General features: G+C 32.5%; 4 protein-coding genes across 4 annotated transcripts; 3 read left to right on the top strand and 1 right to left on the bottom strand.

The window, feature by feature from the left end:
* The first annotated feature begins 1885 nt into the window (after positions 1-1885).
* LOC107894261 (ethylene-responsive transcription factor ERF109) lies at positions 1886-3044 on the top strand. Its single transcript, XM_016819524.2, has one exon. It carries the CDS (start codon positions 2002-2004, stop codon positions 2857-2859), a length of 858 nt encoding a protein of 285 aa, XP_016675013.1. The 5' UTR covers positions 1886-2001; the 3' UTR covers positions 2860-3044.
* Positions 3045-12747: 9703 nt separating this feature from the next.
* Positions 12748-16207, top strand: LOC107894260 (protein disulfide-isomerase SCO2). The gene is made up of 3 exons (XM_016819523.2): positions 12748-13458; positions 13553-13679; positions 15025-16207. The coding sequence occupies exons 1-3, from the start codon at positions 13084-13086 to the stop codon at positions 15096-15098; spliced, it is 576 nt and encodes a 191-aa protein (XP_016675012.1). The 5' UTR covers positions 12748-13083; the 3' UTR covers positions 15099-16207.
* Positions 15554-16207, top strand: LOC121212205 (calmodulin-like protein 30). Its single transcript, XM_041084568.1, has one exon. It carries the CDS (start codon positions 15554-15556, stop codon positions 16106-16108), a length of 555 nt encoding a protein of 184 aa, XP_040940502.1. The 3' UTR covers positions 16109-16207.
* Positions 16208-16401: 194 nt separating this feature from the next.
* Positions 16402-18341, bottom strand: LOC121212204 (pentatricopeptide repeat-containing protein At2g15690, mitochondrial). The gene has a single exon (XM_041084567.1). It carries the CDS (start codon positions 18339-18341, stop codon positions 16584-16586), a length of 1758 nt encoding a protein of 585 aa, XP_040940501.1. The 3' UTR covers positions 16402-16583.
* Positions 18342-20842: the final 2501 nt, after the last annotated feature.

Genomic DNA, 20842 nt, shown 5'->3' with positions numbered 1-20842 from the left:
TTAAATTAACACTAATACTTATTTAATTAATAAATTAATACGCGAAAGTGAAACATGATAATAAATACATAAAAATTGTTACACTAAAAAACCTACGGTGGAAACTCAAAAGGGATTTTGAAACGAAACTTCATGCAATTTGAACCAATGAGCCTTTGACTTCTTCACAGTCCCCACTCTTTCAAAATCCCGCGTGTATTCAGTGTCACTCTCACATTAGTGACGTTAACATCATGGACCATTTCTTTTAGGGTAAATAACACTCAAGATCACTAAACTTTTAGTAAGTTTACGTTTTAGTCACTCAACTTAAAAAAGTTTCAAAATAGTTACTGAATTATTGGAAATTTTTTTATTTAAGTCACTAGGCTATTAATTTTGTTTTTTTTAAACTCCGGCTAGTGAGCTCCAAGTGACGATTTGGCGATCGACACTGTGGTTCAATACCCATCGACTAGAAGAAGAATATACCTTAGATTCAAGTCAGTTTGACAATCAGTGTTGAAGGTCGAAGAATAAAAACTAAACGAATTTTGATTTGCAAATTTGTGACCTTCAAAGTTGTTTTATGCAAAAACTGAACTATAAAAGAAAAGAGAATGTGAGCTTTCAATTAATGAAGGAGTTACGAGCAGAAAAGGCCATATAACAACGATTTTAATAGCCCAATGACTTAAATGAGAACTTTTGAAAGTTTTGACAATTTTGTAACTTTTTAAAATTATTTAACTAAAACGTAAACTTACTAATAATTTAGTGACATTGGGTATAATTTATCCTTTTTTTAGTGTTAATATCAACATTTTAATAACTAGATGGTAACCGAATGAATCAAATACTTTCTCAATTTAATTAGTTTGATCACTAGTTCAACAATAATTAAATAAATAACTAAAATTTCATAAAAATGATCCAATTGCTTTTTTTAGTTTTGGTTTTTAGTTTTTTACTGATTTTGAGAGGTCAATTCCAAAGGCGTAGCTAAGGGGGCTAGCAGGGGCCCCCGCCCCCCTAAAATGAAAATTATTATTTAGGCCCTTTAAAAAATTTTAAAAATTGAAATTAGTAAAAGTAAAATTGCACTTTGACCTCCCTAAAATTATAAAAATTATAAATGTATGGACTATAAAAATTTAAAATTTCATTCGACCCCTCTTAAAATATTGTTCTGGCTTCGCCCCTAGTCAATTCAACCCCTATGTTCGAACTAGTATACTAACCCCAATTCTCAATCCAATTGGTATTGTTCCAAATAACACTAATTCAATATTTAGTATTTGAATTTGATTTCAATGTTCAATTTGATATATGAGTTTTCATCTAAATTAGGTACTTAAGTTTGGCTTCAACATTTAATTTGGTACCCATATCAAATAGAATCATGTGGTACAATGAATATTTGACACGTGTACTATAGTACAAAAGTACATGTACTTAATTGAGACAAAAAAAACTTACATACTAAATTGAACATTAAAATCATAATTATGTCCTTAATTTGGGTTAAAAAAACTCGTACCAAATAATATATTAATAAATTTTTAATGATAACTTTCGTTGTTTTACTTTACAAAAAAAAGGAAAAAAAATGTTTTCACTTATTTGTTAATATAATAACTAAATTTGATAAATTAAAAAATATATAAATTAAATCTGCAACTCAGATTAATAGCAAAAATTAACGGAAATAAAATTCAAAATTAAACCTCATTTAATTCAATTAATTAATTTTTTATATTCTAATTAACAGTAATAACACGTGCGTGTACTTACAAATACTTTCTTTATTATTACAACTCGCGTCCCGCGTCTGCCTAGTTTTCCCAACTGGCATGCCACGTCATATTTGGTACAAGTCTCCGTATAAAAACGCTGCTTTGCTCACTTCCTTGTCCGAAGAAAAAAAATTGAAACCTCTGAAACTCAGAGGAAAAAGAAAACCTGAAAAAGCGAAGCCAAATCCTCAAAGGACAAATCTCAGTACAAGTCCCTACAAAGCTTATGCAGAAGCCCATGAAAAGACAGAGACTTACCCCAGTACCGCCGCCATCGGTTCATCGTCTGTCTCCTGAATACGAAATCTCCATCATGGTCGCCGCCTTAAAAAACGTCGTCGCTGGTTATACACCCACCTCCACCTCCGCAGTCTCTGTCTCCGCCGTTGATATTCCTTCCGATTTCGTTTCCCTGGTGACTTCCACTGTTAGTACTGCTGGGATCAGCCGTGATTTTGACGACGCGTTGTTTCAAGCGAATGAAGTTACGGATAGGTGCCACGTGTGCAGATTTGACGGCTGTTTGGGGTGCAATCTTTTCCCGCCAAGTCATCAAGAAGACCAAACGGTAACCACAACGGCGACGACGATGTTTAGTAAACCAAAACGAGTGAAAAACTACAGGGGAGTTAGGCAACGGCCGTGGGGGAAATGGGCGGCGGAGATTCGAGATCCGAGACGCGCCGCCAGGGTCTGGCTCGGAACCTTCAACACGGCGGAGGAAGCGGCTCGAGCTTACGATAAAGCAGCCATCGATTTCCGTGGACCAAGAGCGAAACTTAACTTCCCGTTCCCCGATAGTACCCACAGCGACGGCTACGTAACAACATCAGCAGCAGCAGCACCAACAACAACAACAACAACAAGTGTGGTTGTCTTCGATCAAGAAAATTCCGGCGCGTTCAATTTGAACATAGGAAAGGAGTCGGAAATGAGAATAGGGAGTGAGTTTTGGGATGGAATGGGCGAAGATGAGATTCAAGAATGGATGAAGATGATGACGACAGATTTTGACTGGGACAATAATAATAAAAAATATTTCTCGGATTCTGCTATGACCATGGGAAATGCTAGTAGTTTTTGATCAGTCTGCGATTCTTTTTTCTTCATTTTTTTGTTCCAGTAAAGAACTGGAAGCTAAAACTGTACTCCTTTTCATAAGCTCTTTCACGTTGTATTAGTTACAAGAAAGGGTTCTCCCATTAGTGGGGTAAACGAAGAATCAATTTTTTATTTTTACCAATAAATTCATAGAATTCAGAATTTAAAGAAGGCCCTCAATCCAGAATTTTTATAAATTTATAATAAGAGATGTGAAAATAGGGGAAAGTATAATTTGATACACCTGAAGAAAGCAAGTCAGCAGAAAAGCTAGATTCTGTTCACTCAGCCGACAACTTGGGACCCTCAAAAGGATAAGATTCAAGTCATTTCTCCTAAACTCACGTCTACTAAGGCTTGATTGGTAAGTAGTAAATTTTTCATCACTTCACTATGTTGTTCGAATAAAAAAATTAAATTAAAAAATATATTTATTTAAAATTCATGTAAATATAAATGAAATATGATTGAATTGAGATTTAAATTTTTATTATTTTTATATAAAAATTAAAAATATTACGGTAATGATATAACTTGCTTCCTAGAATATATAATTTTTCGGCACCCTTTTTAATTGAATTAAAATTCAATTTATGGGTGATAGTAACTAAATCATAAAATTAAAGAATAGTGTAGATAAAATATAATATAAATAATAATCATAATATAATATAAATTTATAAACATGTTTCAGTATATATAATATAAAATTTACTGATTGAATATTAGCTTAATTGACATCATTTCTATTATAATGATATAAAAGTTACAGATAATATCTTTTACATTAATTAATTGAGGTTTAGAGTAATTATATAATAATGTAGTTTTCTATAAAGAGTGAAAGGGTTGTTTTTAGAGGTGTTCATGATCCAGGCTGGGTCTAACAAAATTTCGGGCCCGTTTGTTAGAATTGGGCTCGGTCTGGCTCTAAAAATGAGTTTAAGATTTTGCTCAAGCTCGGCCCGGATAAAAAGTTAAAACTTGGGACCGGCTTGGCTTGCCTGTATTAATTTTTTTATATTATTTATTATATAATTTTTTTAAAAAATATAATACATCAAAAATACTAAAAATATTAAAATAAATATTTTCTAACAAATTGAAAATAAAAATATATGTATACTTAAATAATATTAAAATAGGTACAATTTAACAAGTAAATGTCTCTAAAATAGTAACAAAATTAATAATAAAACAAGAGTTAATCAATTTCCACATAATAACAATAAAATAGTACCAACATAATAGTGAAATGGTAGTAAAATAGTGAAAAAATAAACAACCAAATAGCAAAAAATACATTAAGAAACAAGGAAAAGCAAAAAATTTTTTTTTGTATATTTGGGCCGGGCTAAAAAAGCCTTACTCGAGACTTGAACTATTTTCTAAATGAGCCTTATTTTTTTCCAAACTCATTTTCTGGACCTATATTTTTATCTAAATCCTCCCACTTTTAAGACGGGTCTCAGTCCAGTCCATAAATAGGACTAATTGTTTTATAATTAAATCCACGAACCAATTTCAATAAGAATTTTATTTTTCAATAAGAAATTATTTTTGAAGCAAATGTTAGAATTAAAAAAAATATTCTTTTTGTAACGACCTGAACTTTAAGGTTATAGAAAAGTGTATTTTCGGGTCACCGTTTCTGAAAAATGGATTAGATTATAAAAAAAAAGGTAAAAATATTTATGAAGTTAAGTGAGTGATTAATTAAAGTTAAATTAAGTAAATTTAGCTTAATTAAGGATAATTGGATAAAAGATTAAATTGAATATAATGTGAAAGTTTACTTTTAAAGTAATAGAAAATAAAAGGATCAAAATGGCAATTAAGCCATACCCATGAAATGAGGCGGTGAATGGAAGAAAAATCAAGATTTTTCTTGAATTATATATATCATTAAATTATTAAATATATATGTATATATAAAACAAAGAAGAAAAACAAGTGTATAAAAATGATTGGTACAAGTGTTAAATAAATATTTGTTATTAAATAGATTTTTATTATAGTTATTATTGTCATTATATATATATAAAAGAAACAAAAGAATAAAAAGAGGAAAGAAACAGAATAGCAAGGGACGAAACAGAGAAGGGAGAAAGGAAGAAAAGAAAAAGGGAAAAATAAGGTTTTAAAGGTTCCAAGTTAAATTGGTAAGTCAATTTAGCCCATTTTCTTATGATTTTTGAGTTTTTGGAATCCTAGAAATAAATACTACTTGTTTTAAGTAGAAATTTTGAAAGTCATTAGATTTCTAAGTATGGTTCATGTTGAATAAAATGATGGAATTGGGGGTTTATTTTATAGAAATTTTGATTGGAATTGAATAAAGGATTGAATCGTAAACTAAGCTATAAGTTTTGAGTTTTAGGGATTAAATGGAAATAAATTCGAAATTATGAAAATATGCTGGAAATTTAATAGTTAAGTATGAGTTTGGACAAAATTTGAATAGAAATGAAGTATGAATTGAGATAGAAAAAGTAAGTAAATCTAGTTAAGATTAAATTGAAATTAAAGTAGAAATTGAATAAAAATTGTATTAATTATAAATTAGTAGTGAATTAACGAATATGAATTGTTTTAATTCCCGTAGCTAATGTTGTCTCGGGAAACCTCGGCTAAGCAAGGGAAAAAATGGCAAAGACAAAGGGAGTTAGCTCAAGAAAATACGGTTTGTATTTCTATAATCCGAACCTAGTTATTAATTGTTATATTTTTTTATTCAATACATTTAATAAATGTTGAAGTGAGAATTATTGTGTTTATAATGGAAATGGATTAATTTGGTATGTGATGAATTTATATTGATTGAATTATATAATATATATGACTTATGTAGAAATTTGAATATTGAATGAATGTTATATTGAAAAATATATTGATTGGAAATATGAGGAAATTGATATGAATATATGAGATTGTCATATTTGAATATTTGGTATTGAAAAGTGAATTGAATTGTATTGAATTATGAATTAATGTGCGTAATTGAAATATATTTGTTGAATTGAATGAAATTGTATGAATTGTGAAAATGGGTAAATATGTGTAATTATCGGAATGAGATATTGATGAAAGAATTATTAATTGAGAAAGTGAATGAAATACCCTATTAACTAGTCGGGCTGAGTCGGATATAATTGGCATGCCATAGGATCTGGAAGTGTACAGGATTTGCAGGCTTTATCGATCAAGCACTTTATGTGTCGTATCAGGCACCTCGTGTGTCGTATCAGGCACCTCGTGTGTCGTATCAGACACTTTATGTGTCGTATACTGATCAGGTACTGTGTACCGTTTTAGGCACAATGTGCCGTATTGGTGTGTTTGGGTTGGAATCCGTGTATCCGTCAAAGTCCGGGTTTGTTAATAGGGGTAAATAAGTGAAAAGATAAATCGAGTGAATTTGATTGATTGAACTATTAGAATGAAATGAGAAATTGAATTGAGAATTGAAATTGAGATATGAGATTGAAAACATGAACCAAAAGGTTCATGAAATGAGTGAAGTTCAAATGGATGATGATTGATGTTAGAATGAATTAAAACGGTATATTGTTAAGAAGTAAAGTGTGAATACAAGTGAATTGTGAATATATTGAAAGAATTTATAAAGTAAGCAAATGAAAAGAATTGAGCAAATATGTTGTTGTGTTTGTTATATGACTTGTATAGAATTTTTATGGTAAGTAAATGAAACTTATCTATAAAATAAATAAATGAATGGTTATATTTATCATTGTGATTTTAAGTTTAATTGTTATATTATCAAGTGTTCGGATTATAGAAATACCACTGAGTATACCATACTCAGCGTACGGTTTGTTTCCGTGCGCAGGTTAAGTAAAGATAGTACGTTGAATCAGCATCTCAGTCCGATCCCGAATTCATTAAGGTAAAGTGTGTTAATTATTGGTAATGGCATGTACCTAGGATGTCTTATGTGTATGTCATTTTGAAATTGTAAATGTAAGGATGAAATAAATAAATTTAGATTTGGTTATGGTATAAAATAGGATTTGACTAATTTGGTATGAATTTGAATTTTTGTGAGACAATGTCAGATTGATTTTGGAATTCCCTATTCTGAATTGGGAAAATCATTAAAAATTGTATAAAAATAATTACAGGCTATAATTTATATGCTTAGAATCTTTAATGAGTCTATTTTCAAGAGAAATAAACGGGAACATCATCCAAGTCCTGTGCTATGAGATAATTAAATTTTAGTAAAGAAAGGTCGAAACTGTCAAACAGCAGATCAGGGATAACTTTGAAGAATAAACTGTACTAATTGGCTAAACCAAAAAATTCTGAAAATTTTATGGTAGAAAGGTATATGAGTCTAGTTTTAAGAAAAATTAACGGAACTTAATTTGGAGTTTCGTAACTCTAGATATAAATATTTTAGTGACTGTTACTCAAGAAGACAGTTTTGACATGAACATAAGAAAGTAAATGAAATTGTGTGTAATTATTCTGTAAACTCCGGTAATGCTCCATAACTCTCTTCCGGGACGGTTTGGGGTTAAGGGGTGTTACACTTTTTTTATTTTTTGGTACAATAAATAAGGGTAATATTCAACGTTAATAATATATTTACTTGTGACATAAAAAACCAAAATTCAATTTTTTTTAAGCACGACCACAATTTTTTTAGATTCAACTTTATATTCATTTACGAAGTTTTTTATTTCATCATTAAATGTATGAAAATAAAATTGTTCACTTTAAAAATATTAACTCGTAATCTCGTCAAAATACCTATCAAAGAGATTACTTCGTTTGATACCGTATTTTGCTTAAGATTAAAGTCACATCAAGTTTAGTCACTCAGATAAGATTATTGTCACTCATCATTAACACACCCTCAATTACGTAAGGTCACATAATTAAATAGACTTACATTGAATATAGCTCAACAATTAAAAGAGAACACATTATCTATAAGTGCTCCCCTTAAACATCTATCTCCTAAGTACGTGAATCGTGATAGAAGACAGCACATCTTACCCACTCTTCTCCTCCACTCCAACTCCTTAAGGTCTCCCCTCCTCTCATGACACTACACTTACGACTCTTGTTTCAGTAGGTGAATTGTCATAGTAGCCTCCGCTAATTTTTATCATTGAACAAATTCTCTATAAGTGTTTTAATAGTTAACAAATTTATTCCTTAAGTAAAAGAGAAGAGAAAATAATAGTGCTTAAAAAATAATAGTGCTTAATTTATTATAAAAAGATTTTAAATCACGTTTGACATATGGTGAAATGAATTCATCACGTGCTGATTCTACTATTATAGAGAGAAGGGATAAATTTGGGTCTCACTTTTATATATAAAAATGTTGGTTCAATAATTGGAGTGTTGGGGGTCTTATTATCTTATATATTATGTATGTGCAACGAAGTCGGTTCAGTGTATGATTTCACATTGTTAATATTAATAAAAATAAACACAATCATTTTTTTTAGTTCATATGACAAAAAAATGAGTTTAAAATTTTGCTCAAGCACGACCTAGATAAAAAATATTAAAACTCGAGCCCGACCCACCCTACCCATATTAACATTTTTTATAATATTATTTTATATAAAAATAAATTTAAAAAATACAATACATCAAATATACTAAAAATATTAAAATTAATGTTTCCTAATAAATTAAAAATAAATTTCTCTAAGATAGTGCCAAAATTAAAAATAAAACAAAAGTTATAAAATATCAAAACAATAATAACAAAGTAGTAGCAATATAATAGCAAAATGATAGCAAAACAATAACATTTTTTTTTCAAATTCAAGCCGGGCCCGAGCCAAAAAAAGCTTACTCGATGCCTGATCGATTTAGAAAATGGGTTTCATTTTTTTTCGAGCCTATTTTTCGGGCTTATATTTTTGCCCAAACCCTTCCACTTTTTATCCACTTAGTTAGTCATAGAGGTGAGCATGGACCGGGTCGGGCTCAACTAAAAATTCAGGCCCGTTTGCTAGGCCCAACCCAAAAAATGGGCATAAAATTTTGCCCAAGCCCAACCTGAATAAAAATACTAAAACTGGGCTCGACCTGCCCATATTAATTTTTATATAATTTAAAAAATATATATAATACATCAGAAATATTAAAAACATCAAAATAAATATTTCCCAACAAATTGAAAAAAATTTAAAAAAATATATACTTAAATAACACTAAGGTAGATGCAATTTAACAAGCAAATTCTCTAAAATAATAACAAAATTAACAATAAAATAAGTTTTATACAATATCCAAATAATAACAACAAAATAGTAGCAAAATAAGGAGAAAACAATAAGAAAATAATATTTAAAAAATTAGATTTTTTTTGTTCTTTAGTGGATTTGGGCCAGGACGGGTCGGGCTCGGGCTCGGGCCCGGGCCAAAAATACCTTACTCAAGGCTAGGCCTATTTTTTAAATGGGCCTTATTTTTTTGTCCGAGCCCATTTTTCGGGCCTATATTTTTTCGAAACCCTTCCAAATTTCGGACGGGCCTTCGGGCCAGGTCGGGTGGCCCGGCCCATGATCAGGTCAAGTTAGTCACCCAACTTTTAGGGCATTTTCATTTTGGTCACCAAATTGAAATCATTGCAATTTGATTACTCAACTTTTAGGAGTTTTCATTTTAGTCACCCAAGCGTTAAATCTTTACTGACAGTTGTACATCCCATATCATATTTGCACTTTCATTTTGGTCACCCAACTTTTAGGTCACTTTCATATTGGTCACCCAAAAAATCTTTTTTAAGTTTTGATTAGGGTAAAAAAATTAAGGATTAAAGTAAAAAAGCAGTAGAAACTAAAATAATACACAAAAATTATCAAATTCTACTTGTTTATCACATAGTCGAAAATTTGAAATTTGGGTTTTGAACTATAAATTTTTCAATATTAAGATTCAAAATTATAGTAGCAAATCGGTTGACATTATCCATGGATAATTTTTTTAACAATTTATTTAATTTATTGTGATGTTTTGAAATTATTTTCAAAAATCACCCATGAAAATTGTTGTCTTTAATAGTTGTATAAGAAAACCAAATTTCTTTTGATTGTATGATCTTGAATCTTCCATACTAAGCTAAAACCAAATAAAAACTATGGAAATTAATTAATTTTATCTTCCATTCCAAACAAAGGTCGTATCTTTTTCATCACTTCTTTACTCAAACGAAGAACAAACAATTAATTTAATTACTTGCAAGTATTTTTTTCATTTACTTTTAGCTTAGCATGGATTCGGGATTATATAATCAAAAGGAATATAAGTTTCATAGACAATTATTGAATATGAATTAATTGAGTTGATTTCATTAAGGATAATATGGAAACATAAAATAAATTTTAAAATTTTAAAACAAGATTAATTTAATTAATTTTAATATTATAGTAACAAACTGGTTGACATTATCAACGGATGATAAATTTTCAACAATTTATCTTGATAATTTGAAATTTAAAATTTTAATATTAAAAAGAAAAAATAAGAGTTTTAGCAATGAGATAAAACAAGTATAATTTGTCAATTTTCATGTATTGTTTTAGTTTTTATTGCTTTTTAACTTTAATTATTGATTTTTTACTCCAATCAACACTTTAAAAAATATTTTCTAGATGATTAAAATGAAAGTGTAAACACGATGTGGCGTGTACAATTAACCGCCGTTAGAGATTTAATACTGAGATGATTAAAAATGAAAGCACCCTAAATATTGAGTGATCAAATTGTAAAAATTTCATTTTAAGTAACCAAAATAAAAGTGTATTAAAAGTTAGGTGACCAACGGAATAATTTACCCAATTTTATATGATAATAATATTTAAATGACGCTGGGTGGCGAAAACCTTTCAAATAAAATTAATGAGGTAATACATGTTTCATTTATTTATTATTTAATTTATATATTTTTTTAATGATTGATTGACTCGATAACACTTATCAATCAAGTCTTAATTAAATAGTGAAATTATTAAAAAAATATATTTTTATAAAATAAAGTATTTTCCATTTTCTATTTTTATTTAAAGTTTAAAAAATTACAGATGATGTAATAACTATTATATTTAATATATTAATTTTACCATTTTAACTGACTTTTTGTATATTATGTTAATTACTTATCACTATATTTGTAAAATTTTCACTCTACCATAATTTATTATACTTTAAATGACTTATGTCCTGGTACTTTGTTCTTATTTTTTATTTTGATGAATTATAAAAAGAGGACAAAGTCATAACAATAATATAACTCGAACTCAATTCACACTTAAAGTGATAAACATCCTAACCATTAGACCAACACACAAATTACTTACTTTTTAAATTTAAACTCCAAGACATTGATCAAAATTATATTCAAGTCATACTACTTTCTTTTTTTCTTTTTTAAATCACTATTAATGGCAGTTACTAGTTAGGTTTAATGGGCCTAGAAAGCCCAATTAGTTAATCTGAATTTTAACAAAATTAATAAGTGGATAAAAGAAAAAGGTCTGGGCCCAACACCAAAGGCTTGGGACAATTCCACCTATGCAACAAATCATTGGGCCATGATCACACCCAATTTGTGGTGAAAAATCAACATTCTTTTAAATTTATATTTTTTAAAAAATAAATGAAAACTTTAAAATATGAAATTGTTTTTGTTTTTTCATTTTTTAATAAAAATAATATTATGATGAGATTTAAATTTAAATTAATTTTATCATTTTAATTAAAATATTATTTTTTTATAAATTTTTAATAAATCTACTTATTATATTATTTTTTTAATTACATCGTGAGTATACTATAAATCTAATTGCATTGGTGTTACCTAAATAAAGTCATAAAATTATTTTAGTATAGACTTAAGAATTAACTAATGAGACCAATTTCAATAAGAAAATTATAGTAAAAATATAAAAATATATATTATTAGGTACTAAATTATATCGTTATCGGTAAACAAAAATATTTAATAAAATTTTATTAAGAGTTAAATAAAATATTAGATGAGATGGTAAAGTTGAAGATTTAAATTTTATATATATTATTCTTGGTTCAAATATTATTATGTGTAATTTTTTATTGATTTATTAAAATATGAAAAGACAAAAACACCGTAATAACAAGATAACTTATTTTATAAAATGTATGATCTTTTTATCATCTCACAACTAAGTTGGTGTCTGGTCTGCTCACGACACCAACTCAATCAAAGGCTTAAATTAGAAATGTTATCATATACATATGCACGTGAAAATCACGTATTTATATTACAAGTATACGTTTAAAAATAACATATAATAAATAATAAAAAGTATGATTTGAAATTAATAATAACGCATATGCAATATGTACAAAATTAAAATAAAAAAATTTAAATTATAAGTAAAAAAATTAAATAAATAATTATATCATATTAAGAATAATAAATATACTCTAATTATATATCATGACATTATCAATTTTTTTAGCTCGTAAAAGAGTTATCATGTCATATAAAGAAGGAGTGCTGGACGCAATTATTGTACAGTTGGTACGAAAGTTTAATAGAAAGACCATTAAGCTGAACACATTTTTTTTTAGCCGAAGAGAGAGAAAATAAAGTGTATATAATTAGGTGCGTTTTCCTGAGCGAGACTGCTGTATATTAATTTACAGCTTTATCCTTTATATATTGAAATAGTAAAAACTCAAAATGGGTTATAGAAAAAAAGAACCCTGAAGTTTTTACTTTCTCCCACTTATGGTGTGTGGAGCAGTTAGTAGTGTTAAACCCAAGAAAGTGAAACTACAAACAGCTTTTGAACATTAACTAAAACCATTCTGTGAATTAAATTTGAAGAAGAAGAGGAAGAGTGAGTAATTAGCAGATAAGTAAACTGATAATGCTGATTTTAAGAGATGTATGAATTTATGTCTTGAAGATGATTGAATGAGAAAATGACAATGTTGATTTTAAGATTAAAAACATGGTGGTGGTGGGCCACTAAAATCCTCTTTGGAAAGTCCATAGCCAAAAAAAAAAAAAAGAGAAGAAAATTGCAGGGAGCTTTGAGCTTTGCAAAAATCTCCCTCCCTTTTTCATTGTTCTTCATCAAATTCCCCATTATCCCTTTCTTACTTTCTTCTTCTTCAACCCTTTTTATCTTTTCAATTCCTTTTTTTCAGTTTTCTTTTTACTCGAATGTTACCTCCAAACCCTAGCCTTTTCCACGCCAAGCCATCTCCGCTCCTCCCTCTCCTTTCCCGGACCTCATTCCGCTGTTTCGCCGCCACCGGAGACGCCCCTGCCGGCCCAACATTCCGTAAGTGGTTCCAATTCCCAAACACGACAACAACTTCCGACAACGTTTACGGAGGTGGTGCGCGAATCGGGCAAGAAATCAGCTACGAAGCTCCGGCTGGGAGTAGCATCAAGGTCAAGAAATGGTCAAGGGACACAGAGAGTTATTTGACTAACGACGATGAACCTCTTCCCCTTCCCATGACTTACCCTGATACTTCCCCTGTTGGACCTGAAGAAATCGATAAGCGACTACAATGTGACCCTGAAATCCAGGTCCTTTCTTTATAAGCTTTGAATTCAGTTCGAGGGAAATGTTTCAGTTTTTAGGGATTAGAATTGGTTAATCTTTGATGGGTTTTGTTTGTAGGATTGTAAGGAAGTGGTTTATGAATGGACTGGGAAGTGCAGGAGTTGTCAAGGGACTGGACTTCAAAGCTACTATAATAAAAGAGGGAAAGAGATTATTTGCAAATGCATACCTTGCCTTGGAATTGGTAAATTTTCTTCTTCTTGGTATCAAATTTCTACTTGGAAGTGTGTATGGACTATCTGCCTTTTCTTATGAACGGCAATGTATGCTACTAGGATTTTGAGTATCAATGTCTAGTGTCCTCTTCCATTTTAAGTTCTGAGACTAGTCCTGTTTGGGCCAGGATGCAGGTAAAGCCCTCCCAACAATTAACACTCCAGTATTTGAACCAAGTTCGAATACCTGGGGAAGAAATCCACTTCCACTTCTTCTAACCACTTGTCGGTAACAAAGTCGGACATGGATATGTATAGATATGTGTTCAACATGCATATGTTCATTTTTTTTCAAAATTTTCCTGCATTGAAGGGTTTTGGGGGGGATCATATTCCAATACACATGTTCGGATATGCATCAAACACAAATGTCACAAAAGTACTTTAGGAAAAATGAAGAGTTGAAGCAATATCGATAGCAATTATGATATAACTTGATTAACTTTAATAGTAAGCATAATTCAACATGTAAATAATATATGTGGATTCCCTGAGTAAACCTTTGTTCTTCATGGTTTCAACGATTAGATCCCGGTCCAGCTTCAAGCACTAGCTGACTAGAGATTTGAGTGTATATCTAGGAACCCCTTTTTTTGTGGTCCACTTTTATTCCTTTTCCCGCTTTCAATTTTGGCATTGTTTGTGAAAATGAAGCTTTATGAGCTTGCTGGTTAAGCTTTTGGTCACTCCCTGAGTAGAAATCTGGTTCCTTTTTTTTTTCTCCCCTATCCTGCTTCCTTTTTTAAGTATTGGTTGTGAAAATAAAGCTTTATGAGGTTTTGATGACTTTTTTTTCTTTTTAGGTTAATTTAAAATATGTATTAATGAATTTAGATGCTGTTTGAGAAATTTAGTCATATGGTTTTGTTTTCTGAGATTTTGCTATTATTTTGAGCGTTTCTTTAATGGTTAAGGAGTAAAGCTAATCTCTTTTACCAGTATTCTTTCTATGAGAGATTTCAATACTTGATGATATAGCAGCCATTGAGAATTTACTTTAGCTTATAATAAAGAAGCTTTATCTATAGGGTTGCTTTGAAAGCTTTTCATTCCAGCATTTTATTCTCCAGCTCTGCATTCGGTCCTCACATGTCAATACGCTTTACCTTCCTGAATTGTAATTGTTTATTTTGTTTAGAAAAGTCTTTACTTACTCCTGTTAAGATAAATTGTTTCTTTAACTTGTGGTTTTGAATGTAGACACTGAACAAAGGTGATGAATATGATGAGTCAGTCATTCTCTTTTTGATTGTTCAATGCCTAAAGTAACTAGTTTTTGGCATTTGTCAATGTCTTCATTATCGTTCATTGCAGGTTACGTGCAAAAGATAACAGCTCGGAAGGATATTGAAGTGATGGAGGATTTGGATAATGGAAAGCCACCTTGAACATGAAGAAGGCTTCTTTTTCTTCTTTTATTTTTTTGGAATATTTTGTTAACAACTTCCCTGAGTTGTATTTTTCTAATACCTTTTTTCAACATGTCATGCAAAATATATTCTTTTACATGGATAGAGGGTGAAAGAGAGCCTCCTTGAGAGGGAAAAAAAGGGTTTAGGGATTGGTCTTGTTGAGACTTAAATAGGGAAAAAGGAATTGCTTGGAACTTTATTAAAGAATCTAATCCTATGGCTCATTAAAGCATGAAATAGTAACCTTAAATGCAATTCATCTCTTGCTTTGGAAATTAGAATAACTTTGTTCTCATCTGCCATGACCATCCTATATAAAGTTGAACGACATCCGAGCTGCGAGCTGCAAAATTCAAGCATCGAGGCTTGAAACCTGCATCACTCGCAGGGTTTTGTTAATTGCTATCTCCAGGACAAAAATACCAGCAGATATGTCAAACGTTGGCTTTCTTGAATTCCAATACAAGCTTTCGCAAAACAAGTTCTTGCAGAAACCGTCGCGCTTGTTTTCCAGGGACAGGCAAAACTCTGGGTTATTAACTGCTTACCAACCTGATTTGGATGAACTAAAGAAAGTTTTTGATAAGCTTGATTCCAACAAAGATGGGAAGATTTCTCAGATGGAGTACAAGGCCATGTTGAGGGCACTAGGGCAAGGAACTATGACTCAAGATGTACCCAAGATCTTTCAGTTGGCCGATATTGACGGAGATGGGTTTATCAACTTCAAGGACTTTGTGGAAGTACACAAGAGGAGCGGTGGGGTGACGATAATGGACATACAGAATGCTTTCCACACATTCGATCTCAACTGCGATGGCAAAATAAGTGCCGAGGAAGTGATGGAAATGTTGAGGAGGCTTGGAGAGAGTTGCAGCTTGGAAGAGTCCAGGAAAATGGTGAAAACAGTGGACACCAATGGTGACGGTATGGTCGACATGGATGAATTTATAACCATGATGACTCGAACTATGAAGCTAGATTAAAAGAGGCATTTCATTTCGGTTTGGGTCTGATTGTTTCTTTAATATCCCAATGTAACTTTTGATTTCTCTGTTTAGAGAGTGAAAGGTTTGTTTGTCAAATAACAACAATTTGTGTGTGCTACTGTCAAACAAGGGCATCATTTGCAACTTTAACATTGTTGATGTGCCTCAGCTAGGCCAAGAGCACTACGGGTTCATAGGCCGACGGGTAACATCACGCAAGTAAACTCAAAACTATAAAAGATAAAACATCAGAATAAAGGCTATGTAGAAGAGCAGATAAAATATCATACTAAGCATCAGAACAAGCACAAGGGCATATGTATAGCCTAATAGTGAACCGTTCACTCGAAAACACAAGCAACGAGTCAACAACAGTTCTACCGTTTCACTGCAATGCATATTTCCTAATATTCTGGGACTTTACATGTCAAAATCCAAATGGAAAGAATTCGCAAATGTGATGCAAGACCTTTTACCAGTAATCACCGCAAGAACATAAGCCATCCTTGAAATGATGGAAGCGCTTGTTGTCTCTAATAATCAATTCCCTCCCGACAATCCTCGATATGATCTTGATGGCATTGTGACAGTCACCGCATACACGGAGATTCTTGATGATCCTAAGGGTTTGCCTTGCAGGGGTACTGATTAGACCAAATGCTATCGCCAATCGTTCACTGTGGTACAGCAGTGCTTGCTCCTTCGCCTCTTGATCAATGTCATGAAGAACATATCTTGTGTCAGGGACGTAACTTGCTTCTTTCATTGCTTTCAAGGCCTTCAATTTCTCATCATCCTTGTAAAGGGTTGGATTTCGAAACTCATTGATTCTGTTCTTTCCATCAAGCATGCTGATTGCAGTACGTTTCTTCGGTGGCGGTGTTGGGATTTTATTCGCGTCAACCTTTGACGGGTCAAGATCAATCATCAGCTCCTCTACATAATCTTCAAGATCCACATCTCCATGAATTCGAGCATAGTTCCTCAATGCCTCCCAAACTTCAGCAGTTGGCTCGAAAGGCAATTTTTTCTCTATATACTCTTTAGCTTCATAAAGATGACCAGATTTTCCAAGAACACCTATAAGCCCCACATAATGCTCAACCCCTGGAGATATTCCATACTCGCTCTCCATAGATTGGAAATGTATAAACCCTTCTTCTATAGCTTCCGCGCTACCACAAGCCGAAAGAACCGCGAGGAAAGTCTGCTCATTCGGTTTCAACCCCAATGTCCTCATCTGCTCAAACAACTGCAACCCATCATCTCCCAAGCCATTGTCTGCATACCCATTTATCATCAAATGCCAAGAATCCATATTCCTATCAGGCATGTGATCGAAAACTCTCCGTGCATCCATCATGCTACCGCATTTTGCATACATTTCAATCACCTTATTGTTCAATCCAAGGTCGCCTCGACAGGTCGACTGCAAGAAGTAATCATGAACTTTCTTCGCATCCTCGAGCGATTTGGGATTGCAGATTAACCCGAACAAAGATGAAAAACAACTAGCATCGCCTTTAACTCCTTTATCCATCAATTCGATAGCTTCTTTCACTTTACCCTCGTGACACAACCGCGTTAAATCTACCAATGAAGGAACAGGTTCAGCCTGCACATGCTCTACCATTGGCCCTTGATTTCCTCTCTCGCGGCTGAACTGAATAGGGTTTTGAGTCTGCGGGGCTCTTTCGTTAAAATTTCTACCTTGAGGGTGGTACCCTTGGCCTTGATTTTGGTTATTCCATTGATTTGGGCTTCTGGGCATTTGCGTATTCATCGGATTAGCATTTGGATACTGAGGATAACTTCGATTCTGCTGAGGATTCCATTGATTAGGCCTTCCTCGTTGGGAGTAACCCTGACCCTGATTTTGCTGGGGATTCCATTGATTGTTATCAGAAACCCCGCCCTGTTGTTGCGGATGATGGTAGCCCTGGTTTTGAGGGTTCCATTGGTTATTAAAATTAGGGTTTCGCTGGCCATGAAAGACCCTGGGATCAGACGACGGGGGCGGTTGTTGGTTTTGGTGGTGCGGCGGCGGTCTCTGGTACTCATTTGGGATGGCGGAGGTGCTAAGAGATTTTAAGCTCAGGGATAAAATCTGGGTTCTATCGAAGTGGCGATTGGAAGTGAAGTGAGAGAAGTTAAGGCGTACCTTGGTTAAGAGAGAAGTGAAAGTTGGCGTTGAGCTCCGTCCACGACGTATTGCCATTAGAGACGCCATATGATTGTTTTCTTTCGTTGTTTTCCGAAGTGGAAAAAAATATAAAACCACTGATAAACCCTAAAATGGAAGCAAAGGGATGAACTACAAAAGGCTTGGGTGATAATTAAAAAAAAAAAAAAGCGAGCAGGGGTATGCTTTTGGGTTTTCAATTGGGTACCGGGTCGGATTTATATTCGGGTTTATTCTAACTCTTCAAATACAACATTCCTATTTTTGTGCTGAAAGGGCATTTAATATGATAGAAGTTATTATTTTTCAATTAATTTAATTGCGGAATGTGATTGAAATATTTAGTATGTAAAATTTTTTTTAAAAAAAAGAAAGAATATAACATATCGTTTTTGTTACTTTCCAATGGAAAGTCAACTTTGGCCGAGGAGTTCATCATGATTTTAAAATAAAATTTATCTTAGCAAAAAATTTAATTATTTTAATTAATATAATTGTTTTAATTAGTCACTACTACTAAATTTTTTGTTAATTGTCTAACAAATTGTTGACGTGGCACGTTAACTCATTAAGTGATTGAAATATGATAATTTTAACTTTTAATTAATCTAGGGACTTCTATAATTAGCCAAATTTTTTTATTCCTCTTCTAACTCTGGTCTGCACCCTACTTCTTTTTTTATTGCAACTTATTATGCTTAACGTTGGTATTGGAAAATTGAAAGATTGTATATAGAGATGAGTGGAATTAGTCCAAACTCTTGCCACCACAGCCATGATTCCAAGTAGTTGAGCATTGCCGCTTTCGATTTGTTTCAGCAATGATAGACACCAACCTCAACACACATCAAGTCTACATATCGTGTTCCTTTTGACTACTGCACTTGAACTCAACAAGCTCTTTTGTTTGAGTCTTCAATCCAAAGTAACGACATTGCTCTTCGCCCTCCAACACATGTCTCCCTGGCCATGCTACCATATCATTTCACACCTCTAAGTCCACACATGCAACCCCACAAAACAACACTTTTACTTATTCTAATCCAATCCACAATTTATCTTTCAACATTTACCATTATATTACACTACAACTTACTCTTTTTCTTTTTGGTAAATGTCCTAATTGTGATGGGTTGGGCATGGGAGCCTACAATCATGACACATTTGGCTGTTCTATCTTGTTCGCGAGGGATCACATGGCCCAACAGGATTGATCCATTGCTTGGAGAGATTCAAGACTCATCTATAAAGCATGAAAAATAAGGAATGTAATCTTCAAAGGTATACAATATTGGATGACTCGTAATCTTAAAAGATATGGTTCTATAAATCTTAGAGATTTGATTTTGTAGATAGCTTTTAATCTTAGCCGTTGATGTACTTTAATCTGTACTATTGAATTTGGGGAGGCTCAACTATAAATAGAGGTCTCTCCTCCTCCTTGTAAATCACTTCACTTCACTAAATAATAGAATTCTTGAGAGCATTCACTTAAACAACTCTCTTGTGTTTTTGCTTTTCTGTGGCTTTTTTGTTCTTTCAAGTTATTTCATCTTTTGTGTTGCTTTTTCTTTGCGTTAGTGCCTTAGAGAAATTTTGTGTGAATATTCAATTACTTGAAATTAGGCTGACTTAGGCATTTTTAAAGCGAAGAAATCGCCTAAGGCCGCACAAATTGCCAGACTAAAAATCTAGCCTCGTGATAGTTGGTATCCGAGCTAAGATTTCAAATGCATCGCTGAAAGATGTCAAAAGAAGTTGTTGAGCAAGTTGAGCCAATGGAGACCCGTGGGAGGGCCAGAAAAGTAAGCCAATCGAGGGACATGTTGTCAACTTTAGAAGGGCGAGTGGTCACTCTCGAGGAGTCCATGAGGGACGTGAGAGAGAAACTCGAGGAAGTTAAAGGAGGACTCAATAATAGGTTGGAATCAATGAAAGAGCAACTTAGGGACTATGTGTTAAAATATCTCAATTCCGTTGAGAACAAGATGACAGGAAATGATGATACCCTCGATGCTATGGTGACGACTTTAAAAAAGGAGATTACGGAGCTCAAGGGTGAACTCATAATCTACAAGGCTACTTTGGGTAATGGGGTGTTTGTTGCGATACCCAACTCAGTGTGAATGTTCCCAAGCCCAAAGAATTTAAAGGGACAAGGTTTGTGAGAGATGTGGACAACTTTCTATGAGGAATGGAGTAATACTTCTGTGCCAAAGGCATCATGGAAGATGCTACTAAGGTAAATACTATTGTTATGTATTTCAATAACATTACTCCTGTTATGGTGGAGTCATAGGTCCACAGATGTGAGACATGGTGGAATCCAAATTGAGACTTGGGAGGATTTCCAAAATGAGTTCAAAGTATAGTTTTAGCCGGAGTATGCCGAGGACAAGGCTCAAGCAAATTGACGTCAATTTACGTAACAAGGCATAATTAGAGAGTATGTGTAGGAGCCAGTGAACTCATGCTCCAGATTTCTGATATGGGTGAGAAAGAGGCATTCTTTTCCTTTATGGATGGATTGAAGCCATGGGCGAAGCAAG

This window comes from Gossypium hirsutum, chromosome A13, assembly GCF_007990345.1.
Source record: "Gossypium hirsutum isolate 1008001.06 chromosome A13, Gossypium_hirsutum_v2.1, whole genome shotgun sequence".
NCBI classification, from domain to species: domain Eukaryota; kingdom Viridiplantae; phylum Streptophyta; class Magnoliopsida; order Malvales; family Malvaceae; genus Gossypium; species Gossypium hirsutum.
The sequence above is the reverse complement of the archived record's forward strand: the minus strand, read 5'-3'. Positions and strand labels throughout refer to the sequence as shown.

What these genes read in the sequence shown, in the direction of transcription:
- LOC107894261 (XM_016819524.2), top strand. Translation starts at nt 2,002, where the DNA reads ATGCAGAAGCCCATGAAAAGACAGAGACTTACCCCAGTACCGCCGCCA.
- LOC107894260 (XM_016819523.2), top strand. Translation starts at nt 13,084, where the DNA reads ATGTTACCTCCAAACCCTAGCCTTTTCCACGCCAAGCCATCTCCGCTC. An exon ending in AATGTGACCCTGAAATCCAG is followed by an intron (nt 13,459 to 13,552) that starts GTCCTTTCTTTA and finishes TTTTGTTTGTAG; the next exon opens with GATTGTAAGGAAGTGGTTTA. An exon ending in CATACCTTGCCTTGGAATTG is followed by an intron (nt 13,680 to 15,024) that starts GTAAATTTTCTT and finishes CGTTCATTGCAG; the next exon opens with GTTACGTGCAAAAGATAACA.
- LOC121212204 (XM_041084567.1), bottom strand. Translation starts at nt 18,341, where the DNA reads ATGGCGTCTCTAATGGCAATACGTCGTGGACGGAGCTCAACGCCAACT.
- LOC121212205 (XM_041084568.1), top strand. Translation starts at nt 15,554, where the DNA reads ATGTCAAACGTTGGCTTTCTTGAATTCCAATACAAGCTTTCGCAAAAC.